Raw genomic sequence first — 12,227 nt, forward strand, 5'->3', positions numbered from 1 at the left:
AAAAAAGGGAGAAAGTGTTCATTAGTGACTCTGAGACCACATGCTCAGTTTGAAAGATCTAACATTTGTTTTACTATTTTTACAGTGGGAGATACATTCTGTGTATATTATGTACATTTTGCAAATCTTGAGAGAGGTAGACTAGGTATGTAAATATTACCTCGGGATCTTTCCTGAAAGGCACCTTCAGGGTCATTAAATCCTTGTTATTTCAAGCATGCCATGTAATCTGGTTCATATACTGACTGAGCTTTACCTTAAAAGTAGTTAAGTATTTTTACTGTACTGGAAAACCATTCCAGAGTAGGGTTGCTGTGAGGGTTAAGAATTATCCTCTATTTTCTAAACTCAGTCTTATAACCATTTGCTCTTATACTAGCAGTGACTACTGGTTCCATTAAATAATTATTTTTGTTCCTGGTGTTTATCAATCCACCTTTGTTTTGCTACAGTAAACCAGATAAGAATGAATTATATCAAACTGAATGAAGGCAAACTAAATTTTGAATAAAAGTGTCCAGCAAAAGGTGTAATGCAGTTTAACAAATTCATTCAGACCTTAGTAACTGTTGGATAAATTGCTGTGAGGCAGCTTGTGTAGACAAATTTTAAGGGAGTAACTGACTGAAACATTCCCTCGTGCAATCCCTGTGCTATGCCTGTGGTTTATAACAATGTGTTCAGGCAAATGCAGAATGCCAGGAATCAGGAAGCTTGCATTATATCCCAGTTCTGGAGGGCAGTTATTAGCAGTGAGTAGCAGTTGTTTTTGGCATAGGATTTACTGAGTACCACTGATTACCATTTAGCCATTGTGCGTATTAGGAACTTCTATCCTGACAGTCACTAAGATGAGACTTTTTGTTCTAGAGATTTTCATTTTGTTGCCTGTACTGCAGAAGATAATTATCAACTGGAATTTAACAAGGCATCTGAAAGTCCTTCATTTTTTAAGAGGCAGAAACTCATGGGCTGATGGGAAAGTGTGTCTGATTGGAAAGTCGTTCTAGCTAAGTGGAACTGCACACACTGGTATGTTGGATGCACTTGGATAAATTGCTTTATCTTTCTTTTTCTGTTTACTTGGATGTGGCAATTTCCCATGGCTAATCATCAACCTTATCGACAGCTACAAACTTGTCATTAGCTTGTTTACACTGTTACGGATTTATTGTGCGTCAAAACACTTTTGATATGTGCTTATGTACTTATGTGCCTTCTTTTTCATTGTGTATGTAAGCAAGTTGACTTGTAGATTTTATCTGATCCTTAATAACCTTAATTCTACATCTTCTTTTTATCAAACCACTCTATCAGCTAATAATAGTCACCAAGTCACTGAATCGGTGATAACAAACTAACTAGTAAATGTTGCCTTTTTTTCCTCTCTCTCTTTGCTTGTAGAAAGTTATTGTCTGGGTTATAATATTTTTCAAGGGTTTTTTTTTTCTATTACCCTTTTTTACAGCTTTTCTTACTCAATTTCTGCTGGACCATGACTCCAACGTGCCAATGAAATTTTGCCAATATTCCTAACATAGTTATTATGTCACAACTACTATATCCATTTCTTGTACAAATAAAAATAATCCAGCAGACTGATATGAAGATACCACCTAGACTTTTGATTCCCTCAGGTATTTTCCACAAGGGAAAATCCAAGGCTGGTTTACCATTAGATGGTTAATTTCATTTTAGGAAACCTAGTATCAGATCAAAAGTGTCTGCAAGATACCATACTGATGAATACTCATTTCTATGGTTCATATATATTTAAATATTTTTGAAGGTGAAACTTTGTCCCAGCAGACATTATATCTGATCATCTCACCTTCTAGAGCCAGTGTAAACCAAGATAGACCAAGACCAAGCCAAAACAGAAGTATGGCTTTAGGTATCTTGGAAGAAATGTTACCACATGTGGATTTCTGATCACTTGGTTAGCCCAGTACATCACATATCCAGGATTAATTAATGAAATGCAATAACCACGATAAAGACACAGAGATTTATACTTTCACAGATATTATAGGTCAAGTTCAAACTTAGAAGAAAGCCGAGGGTTTACTTTTAACTAGCACTATATGTGACAATTTTAAAACAACTGCTCTTTGCTAGGATTTTATGTCATATAATGCATTGTAAATAACATATGGAAAAAACATATCCTGTCTTCAAGTGAACAATTTGTATTTTCTCCTTATTTTCCTCTGATAGGTAGAAGAATTGTTTAAGGAAAACCAGGATAATAAAGATAACTATAAATTTTATGTTTTAAGTCTCTCAGTATTTGTCCAAAAATATTCTCCAAACTGTGAAATGAAAATCTTTTCTTATATTCTTTAATGTATCTTCTCAAAGAATAAGTAGACCATGTCTTCACAATGCAAAGAAATTTTCTAGAGACCTCTTCTCCAGAATTTGCTCCAGAGTAACTCTAGTTAAAAAGCAAATGCCAGCTACTTTATTGAAAATAAAAAAATATCTCTGCTGATGCTCTGACATCAAGTCACTGCAAACCTGGTGTGAGCAAAATACTAATCAAAATGCTATTGTCACCAGTGTCATCCGTGACTAAGCCACAAGAAAAGTGTTTCCCAATGCAAAGAAGTCCCTCTCTTCTTTTTGTATCTGCTAATTTGAGACACTCTCATGCTGAAAAAAAAAAGGGAAAAAAGGAGAAATTGCAGTAATATGATTCAAAGCAGAATTTGTCCCAGGAGTCATGGAGGTCACAGGCCAAGGCTGTTGTACAACTGCAGTGACAGTGTGACAGTTAGCAAGGTTTGAAAAGCTGGTAACTATAAAGAAGCTGTCCAGGACTCTTACAACTGCTTCCCAAAATATGATTTTCAAATTAATACTTGAATACCTAGTTAGCTTTGTGAGATGACATTACTTTCAAATTATTTGTTTTGGTGAAGTCTATTACTTATTTGCCATACAAAAGACAAGAGCAGAAGTAGGATGTAGAGATGTGAAAAGCTGTCCCTTAATATATTATTTAGAGACCCCAAAGATGTCCAAACAATCTGGCCAGCACAAAGTGTTGCCAAACTGGACACAGACTGGACAAGACTGAGAAAGATTTATAATCACAAGGCCATTTGACTTGGGAGCAAGTTGGCTGTACTTACCCTGGAAGAGATTGAGTCATAAAAACCCTGCTGTGCTGTACTAGTAAAAGCACTCAATACTATGGATGTAGCTGTATAAACAAACTGCTTCTTCTTAGTCTGTCAAAATTACCTTCTCTTCATATGCCCTTGGTTGAAACAACCTCTCTCAGCAAAAACAGAATATTGCCAGTGTAACTTTGGCCAACAGCTGTTTTCATTATTTCAAAATTGATGCAATAAAAATAAAATCTATAGTAGCTATCTCAGTAGCTCTCAACTCAGAGTTATACCATAAATACAGTCCATGAACTCATTCTGTAGATGAAGGGAGATGTACCTGGTAGGACATTTATATTTTTAGGAATATATTCTCCCTGCTGCTATTATGATGTGTTGGTATAACTTGCTGTGCAGCATATTCCAGCATTTACTAATTATTGTTTACTAATAGGGCTAAGAGTTACCATAATTTACCTACAGGGCATTTTCGTTTCTTTTTTATGATGACCTGAGATTACTGAAAAGCACCTACACACTCTTACCATTCATTATTAATTTTGAAATCTTAAGGTTAGGCTTAGAGAAGGGAGGGGATATTTGGCTTATGGTTTTACTGCATCTGCCCTAAAAGGGATTACTAATTTTCTGTTGTTGTTGTCATTTTGCATTCCAGACATTACAGTCATTAGACCTGCACATTGTGAGTACAGTTCTAGTCCTGATGTGTCCCTGGTATTCAGTGCACTTAGAATTCTTAACCATGAAGAAAGGGACATAGAACAGAAATGGTGACAGATTTTTCCTTAAAAGATGCAATAGAGCAGATAAAGTCTCTGCATGTTCCCTGAGCACAGTGTAATATTTCTTACACTGTGGGCCTGAATTGTAGGAAAGGAAAGTTGGAAGTATATTCATAGAATCATAGAATCGATTGGGTTGGAAAAGACCTCCGAGATCATCAAGTCCAACCCTTGGTCCAACTCCAGTCCCTTTACCAGATCATGGCACTCAGTGCCACGTCCAATCTCAGTTTAAAAACCTCCAGGGATGGTGCATCCACCACCTCTCTGGGCAGCCCATTCCAATGCCTGATTACTCTCTCTGTAATAGCAGGTTACTTTTGTAGGATGGAAGACAAGGACTCCTCCCTCTCCCATCAAGTAAGTTTATGGAAAGAAATGTGTCTTGGGGAGAGGAGAGAAAAAGCAGAGTAAGTCTGTGCCTGTGCAGCTGTTTATAAAAGATGGTCACCAGTGATACTTGTGAGCAGAATCCCAGTTACCGAGTCCAGTTTGTCTTGAGTTCTAAGCTGCTGCTATACTGGATATACAGCTCCAACTACAGACTCCTTGGACTATATATTAGGTCACTCATCTGGTCTAAGCTATTTCCCTGCTTCTGTCCTGCAGAACACTGGGTGTAATACCAGGTCCTGTCTCTTCCATTACCTCAGCCAGGCAGGTGTTGAGATGTATACAGTACAGATATTTTACAAACCTATTATATTAATTTGTTTGATTTTGAGTAATATGTACAAGATTTTTCCCATCTGGTACTTCCAAGTATGCTTGAAGTGTCTCCAGCAATAGCAGTTCCTCTAAGAAAATCCTACTGTGTAGCAGAGAGAGCTCTTTAGAATGACGTCCTCAGTGTGCTTTTGTCCATGAAAGCCAATACAGAGTCTGGTATATAAATTGTGTGTCTCTAAGGTGATGTTGAACCACAAGAATCTCCCTCAGAGCTATTGCTAGTTCTTCAGTGCAATCTATTAGAAGAACAGAACTGCAACAGAAACCAACAAGAGGATTTTGAAATATGAGAGTGAGAAGTGAAATGAAGAACATTTAAGGAATTTCCTCTTGTTATCTCTTACTGAAAAAAGGTAGAGAAGATAGACAAGTGGACATAGACTGTATCCACTGTGTATGACATACTGCATTCTTCATTCTTGCCTTATACTTCCTGCTCTGCAAGTTTCCCTCCTTGTCTCTGATTTTGTGGTTGAGATCTTAATTTCAGAGGGGTGCAGTGGGTTATTGCTGCTGTGGCACAAAAGCATGAAAAGCAGTTATTTTAAAGGGTTAAGACCTGATGGCAAATCCAAATAATGCTGGCCCAAACAAATTCCAAACTGCCCTACTTCTTTGTAGTGGAACATGGGCTCCAAAACATGGATTTAAGTAAACCAGCTGTGGTTCCTTGCACAGTCATCCCTTGCTCTTCATAGGCCAGTAGGCTGAACCGAAAATACTATTTTTAAACTACATATCCACAAAAGGTGAAACTTTATTCTTCAGACCTGCAAAATATTAGCTGCTTGGAAAGTGTTCACTGGGATAGTGTCACATGGGATGGTAGTTTCCAATCATCTTCTATATGTTCTTGTCTTCATACATTACATCTTTGCTCTCTTGCATTTTTCACTTGTTTGATCCGTTTCAACTGAGTGGGACACTCACTACTTTTCGCTTTACTCTCTATCATGTATTTATTTCAAAGTCTGGATCAGGTTTTTATTTCTCCCGTTCTCTCTGGGTCTGTTTTGTTTGGAGCAAATGCTCCCTCTGCTGCTCCATTTTGTACTGTGCAACATAGTACAATCAAGAGAAACGTAATAGCTGTACAGTCATCTAACAAAGAGAATTTCAGGGGAATAAAGGAAATTATAATTGAAAATTATTTTTATTTGCAATTTCATCTAGTCCCGAATTTAACAGCAGCTTCAAGTAATTTCTCTGTAGTAAAATCAAATAAATTTTCAAGAAGCCTTTTAAAAAAGTCTAATCTACTAGCAGTAGCAAACCATGAGGGAAATTGGGGGCATTTGAAAGTTTACACTCAGCAAAGCATGAAATCTTTTCTTCCTCCTGTTTCTTGTCCAAAACTCCCATGGACCACATCGCTCCTGCAAGGCCACATACCTGGCTTTGGAGAAGATGTGCTGCGAACTTAACCAGCCTGGGGTTTTTCACTGACCTTGTCCACCAGTACAGACTTGTAGCTGCTTTCCTATTCTTATGGCCCAGTATTACACCTACACACTTATAGTTGTTTGGCTGTATATTAGCCCAGGGATCTCTACCTACAGGTGTGATGGTCTCTGCAGTTTTGTTTTCCTTGGGACTTGCATTCTTACAGATTTCCCAGAGTGCTTGAGACAACTTTGCTTCTGCACATTCACATTCAAATCAATTCAAGGCACGGAAAGGTCATTGCTAATGCTAAAACCCATTCCATAAACCTCCTCCACAGTCTGGTTAGCATCGAACTCCCACTTTGGCAAAGCACATAAAAGTGAGCTGTTCATGGAAAACACTACACCAGCCACACGGACTTCTGTAGTCCGCGTTTCGCTTCACTTCCTCAGTTCGGTATCACAGATGTGGCGCTGCGGAAATCCTTGAGCTTCCTCCCTGCCACCGGCTGGAAAGTTAACCTGTCCAGAACCGAAAAGAAAAGCAAAGCTGAAAAACAGGCAGAATGCAAAATATAGCTTAAGTGTTCTTGCATACACGAGCTCCTACAACATAGGGGTCCCGGCTTCATGCGAAGGCCGCACAGGAGCGCGCATTCCCGCCGGGCGCGCATCCCCGCCGGAGCCCGCATTCCCGCGGGAGGGCGCATTCCCGCCAGAGCGCTCATTCCCACTGGGCGCTCCCGTCGCCGCGCCGGGACCCGAAGGCGGACGCGAGGCGGGTGTTCGCCCGCGCGCATGCGCGGCGCTGCTGGGGCGGTCCCGGTAAGGGCCTGGAGATGTTGCGGCTGCTGGAGAAGCTCCCGGCGGGCCGGGCCCTCGAGGTGGGCACTCCCCGCGGCCTGGGCCCGGGCGGGGGTGGGCGGTGCTCGCCAAGGGGAGGCCGAGGCGCCGCTCCTGGGCACCTGTGAGGGAGGCCGGGCCCGCCAGTTGCGCGGGGAGGGGGGCGGAGCTGCCCCTCCCGCCAGGCCGCAGTGCTAAAGGACGGTGGTTTGGGAGATCAGAGGAGTCCACAGGGTTGGAAATCAGCACTTGGAGTTGTGCTGTGCAGCTTGACCATCGCAGTGCGAGGTGACTGAGGTGCCACTTGGAGTGGCAGCTCTGCTGCTTGGCAGCACTGCATAGCTGTGCACACAACTATTCAGGCCGCATGTAAGACCAGGGTGAATCTGAATCATGCCGTGATTTCTGTGGCCAAACTTTGTGAATTGACTTTGGGATAGAAAGAAGGACAGGTCATATCCAGGGACTACTTCTTTAAGCCTTTTTAGGGTGGTGCATGTCGTGTACTCGGGAAGCAGAGGCAGTACCCGGTGGAAGGAGGGGTGGGAACTGAATTGCTTGATCAGTTTCATATCTGATGCAGATGAACCGTGATAGAATTATATTCTCAAGTTATGTACCACATTGTTTTAGTTCCTTCATAAAATAGTTGATGGCATATGTGGCCGGGCATACCCTCGATACCAGGATTATGGCAACATTTGGAGCTTGGCAGAGTGGATGGAGGTTTTAAAAGAAACGGTGGCCTATTTCAAAACTGCGGTTGGCAAAAACATACCTGATGAAGAGGTAAGAGCTCATCACTGGTTGGTCTTTGACTTTGAGAGATCGTACTGGAGTGGTTAGTCTTGCATTTGTTTAGTCCTAAAATGTTTCTATAGTGTAACATTAAAAAAAATTAAGCCTAAATAGGCAGAAGGTAAAGAGCATTTAGAGATCCAGTGCCAAGAATTCTAAAACAAAAAGCGAATTGATGCTGAATTTTGAATATTTTTAGTATCATTGAATATTTGTTAAAATACTGGTTTAATCACTCAAGTTGGTATTTTGAGTACCACCAAATTAAATCTGTTTAACTTAAAATACATAACCTGTAAATAATACTGTTTGTTAGCAACAAAACCAATTCACACTCATTTGGCTTTCTTTGATTGTTAGTACTGCACTGAAGTGGTTTAAAATATTGACTGTATGTAGATAATTTTTCTGTAAATACAACTGTGGATGGAGGACCACGTGGTATGGGGATTAGAATTCAGGGCATTCCAGTATGTATGAACTTCACAAAAAACTTGTTCCATTATTAGAAATCTCATCTTTTGCTTATTGCTCATATTTTGACTATCTGCTTGTAGCCAGGTCAAAACGTGTGTGTGTTTCAGCTGAGCCAATGTATTTGGCCTCCACTCTGATGCTGAGAAACTTTCAGAGCTAAACCTGAGTTGTTTTTCCGTGTGATTTTGTTTTGATTTTAGGGTGGCATCTAAGAAGGCTGATGAAGCCTCCATTCTCTGATGTCTTTTAATTTAAATGACAAGAACATTATTTTTTTTTCTTTATTTGTTGCTGTGGTAAGTACTGACTCTTCCTGATCAAACACAGAGAGCAGCCACTGAGGGCAGCATAAGAAAGATGGTATAACAGCTGTCAGCTTGGATATCTACAGAGTGCAGCTACTGCAGGTGGTACATGTTATTTCTGTGGTTCACAGTTTAACCTATCACAGTTTTATTATTTTTCTAGGCTGCTCAGCAGATAATTGAGTTAAATTCAGACTATCAAGAGGCAATCACAAAATGTCTGAAAGGTAGAAAGGAAGAAATCAGGAATGCCCTAGTGGAAAGAGTAAATGGAATCTCTTCTGCCCACCTGCAGGATTTTGACTGGCAGTTAAAGGTGAGAGTGTTGTCTTAATGTTGTTTGAAAGAAATGTTCTACAACACAGAAATAACTATTGATATAGACCTTTTAGGCCTGCTCACTCAGGAGCATGACTCACTTTTTATAAGTATTAGAAAAGCACAGTAATGATTACATATCAAAGACTTACCAGAAATTTGTACGAACTGCAAAAATAATTTTCATTTGTTTTACTTTGGTTTTTCCCTCCTTTCTATTAAAGCTGCAATACTTATGTCTCTCCTAAAGAGAGACTGAGCACTGTTCAGGAACACTTGAAAGTTTCTTACACTGTTACGATTTTGAGACCTGAATAAATAGTATTTTTACTCAGAGGAAGAAGAAATATTTACTTAATTTTAAGATTAGTTGACTGATTCAGGATGCATTTCCTGAGTTTTTAAAAATTTTTAGATTTTTGCAATAAATATTTATGTAATAATTAGTTTTAAATCATTTATCGTTAGACTTACTATCTTCATGGTAAACCAGTGTTATTGGTGTTCCCTAAAGCAGAATGGTACTTTGAGATTGTGAAGACAGCTGGTTTAAATTAAGCTCTATCAAATACTTAAAAATATTACATACACTGTTTATATTTTTAGTTAGTCCATGAGAGCTGTTAAACAGAATTGTAGAGCTGTTAAATAATTTTCCATGTTAACAAGAGTGTTAAGTAGTTTCAGCAGCAAACAGCTTTGGAAGTCAAAGACAGACAAGGTTTTGCAAGAGCCAATTTAGCATCATACCATGCTTTGGATGAGCTGTTACTGGGGTTGATCTCATGCTTGGTGCATTTACTGCTGACAGAAATACAAACTGGACTTATGTGAACTCTTGTTTTCTTGTTTGGGGCTTCTTTTAACTTCTGGAGGGTTTTTTTAATTTTTGTTTTGTGATAGAAATTTCTGGTGCATATCTGAACTGTTACATTTTTTTTTGTTTAAACTTAAAGCTGGTTGTGATTTTTTTTGCTTGCCATGGTTGAACCCTACCAAGGACATTGTCTCTCCCTTGCTGTATCACATTCTATTCTCTAAACAAATAAGATAGGTCTGTACAATACTGACCTATAGTATTATCAACTGATCTTTGATTTTAATACATTGTAAAAGCCTTATCTATGCTAGAGAGAGTATAATAGTAAACAAAAAAGGAAGCACAATTGGTATGTAATCCTCTCCATCAGCATTTGTCAAATAGGATATCTGACAAACTGTTTGATCAACTATAGAGAATGTTGAAAAATGCATAAAAGTGTCCCCTTCCTCCCAACTGCCCTATTCTGTCAGACCTTTCTTGTTGAAGACCAGAAGTGTTTGAATACAGTGATTTCAGAATTCATATGCTTTCATTAAAGAGCTAAGATCAAATGTATCCTTCCTTTTCACCTAGAATATGAAAATGTGACAGCCCAGTAATTTTAACAAATTGTTTTTGAGAAGTGTATTGCTGTGAAGAAGGACTTTTAATATTTCAGTATACTGTTGGTATTAACAAACAAAAAACCAAACCCAAATTGGAGAGATGACTTGTGAGAAGTTAATTTTGTTATGTTCATGTTTGTTCTGGTAGTACAAATTGAATCTAAAGTGCAAATGTGTTATTGTGAAAGACTAAAAACTTTCTGCCTCAGCATTAACACTTTATTGTTGTTTTGTCAATCTGCATAGCTTGCTCTCTCCAGTGATAAGATCTCCATGCTGCAAATGCCACTCCTCAATCTTGATTTGGATGTGAGAGAAAATGGTGAAATTAAGCCAATTTCTATAGAGATGAATAAGGAAGAGTTGCAGAACCTAATAAATGCACTGGAAGCTGCTAATAAGGTAGCTATTACCAATAGAATTTTTTTCCCCTGACTTCTCATGTACTGAGTTTATTTTAAGCAGAATTTGTAGAATCATAGAATAGTGTGGGTTGGAAGGGACCTGTAAAGGTCTGACCTCCCTGCAATGAGCAGGGACATTGTTGACTAGGTCAGGTTGCTCAGAGCACTGTCCAACATGACTTTGAATGTTTCCAGGGGTGGGGCATCCACCACCTCTCTGGGCAACCTGTGCCAGTGTTTTCACTGCCCTCATTGTAAAAAATTTCTTCCTAATATCTAGTCTAAATCTACTTCCTTCTAGTTTAATGCCTCTTTCCTGTTTTAAAAGATTGGCAAGAGCTCTGATGTTCCCTCAGCCTCGCCAATTGTCAGTATGGGGAATGCATATGGGAGAGTTGTTTGCTTCATAATGAGTCCTTTAATTTCCATGGCATAGTCAATCAGGAAGAAGGTTAAAAAGATTCCAGTGGAATGACCCAAGAAGAAAATTTCAAGTGAAAGAAGGAAGATTTCACTTGAACTCTTCTGAAACCCTGGAGAATCTCAGATTTCTTAATAGAAAAGACTAAGGAAATTGAGGGTTTGAAGAAAATGGTGTTCTTGGAAATTAGTCTTTCACAGCTTTCTTTCTCCTGGATTTTCTTTCCTGCTAAACTAAGTAAAAATACGAGCTTGTCATGAGGTCTGCTCTATATGTGAACAAGGTTTCTTCCTGGACAGACTTAAATCTCCACATGCTCTTTGTTCTGCTTGAGGGTCTGAATAGAAGCTGTGGGATGTTGTCATCTGCTTATTTAGTTTTATGTGCACACAAGGAGAAACTCACTTCAGAAATGGTCCCTTGGCTCTGCTTTGTGCAGAAGGAATCTCCCTGGACCTGGACATTGCTAGTCTCCTTTTTGATTACAGGCAGCTGAGGAATGATTTGCATGCAGTAAAGAGTTAAGAAAGTTACTGGAAGTGATAGTTGTGTGAGGTTGTAAAAGAGCTGGGAGAGGTATGGCGTGCCTTTCAGAGCAAAGATATGCTTATTCAGTTGCATATTATACTGAAATAGAAAGCAAAAAGTGGCATTTCATAGACTGCCTAAATTTTGGTCTCACTCAACTTGAATTTCCTTTCTTTTCTCCTTTTTGAAGGTTGTCTTACAGCTGAAATGATGGAATTCAGATCATCTACATTATCTACTGGTGATGGCTTCCCAACTGATTTGGGGAAAAAATATATTCTCTGCAAAGTGAAAAGTTGTTGGTGCCATAAAGTACGGAAGTGAGAAGGCTGTTATGACCTGTGACCAAATAAACTACTAATTCTTCAATAAAAATAATAAAATCTCATATCTGTTTGACCAAAAATATGAAAATCCAATGTACAGTTGATTTTAGTACTGAGATTTATAGACCTTTGGGAAAGAATCCCTTATGGTGTGTGCCATATTTGTTTTGGTTAAACTTTTGTGGTGACTACACAGGCACCTCGTAAAACTAAGGCATCTTGCTAGCATACTGTGTTATCTTACCTAAAGTGCCATGATAATAAAGAACATGAGAGAGTGCTTGTAGCATTAATGTATTTATACTTGTAAATATGGTAAATAAACACTTGATTTGTGTGTGAATAA

At 38.9% G+C, this 12,227-nt stretch overlaps 1 protein-coding gene across 1 annotated transcript; it reads left to right on the forward strand.

The window, feature by feature from the left end:
* Positions 1-6,823: 6,823 nt before the first annotated feature.
* COMMD8 (COMM domain containing 8) lies at positions 6,824-12,227 on the forward strand. Its single transcript, XM_071556545.1, has 5 exons — positions 6,824-6,917; positions 7,510-7,665; positions 8,620-8,772; positions 10,449-10,604; positions 11,746-12,227. The coding sequence occupies exons 1-5, from the start codon at positions 6,873-6,875 to the stop codon at positions 11,764-11,766; spliced, it is 531 nt and encodes a 176-aa protein (XP_071412646.1). The 5' UTR covers positions 6,824-6,872; the 3' UTR covers positions 11,767-12,227.

This window comes from Pithys albifrons, chromosome 5, assembly GCF_047495875.1.
Source record: "Pithys albifrons albifrons isolate INPA30051 chromosome 5, PitAlb_v1, whole genome shotgun sequence".
Classification (NCBI taxonomy): domain Eukaryota; kingdom Metazoa; phylum Chordata; class Aves; order Passeriformes; family Thamnophilidae; genus Pithys; species Pithys albifrons.

What these genes read in the sequence shown, in the direction of transcription:
- COMMD8 (XM_071556545.1), top strand. Translation starts at nt 6,873, where the DNA reads ATGTTGCGGCTGCTGGAGAAGCTCCCGGCGGGCCGGGCCCTCGAG. An exon ending in CGGCGGGCCGGGCCCTCGAG is followed by an intron (nt 6,918 to 7,509) that starts GTGGGCACTCCC and finishes ACATTGTTTTAG; the next exon opens with TTCCTTCATAAAATAGTTGA. An exon ending in CACTGGAAGCTGCTAATAAG is followed by an intron (nt 10,605 to 11,745) that starts GTAGCTATTACC and finishes TCCTTTTTGAAG; the next exon opens with GTTGTCTTACAGCTGAAATG.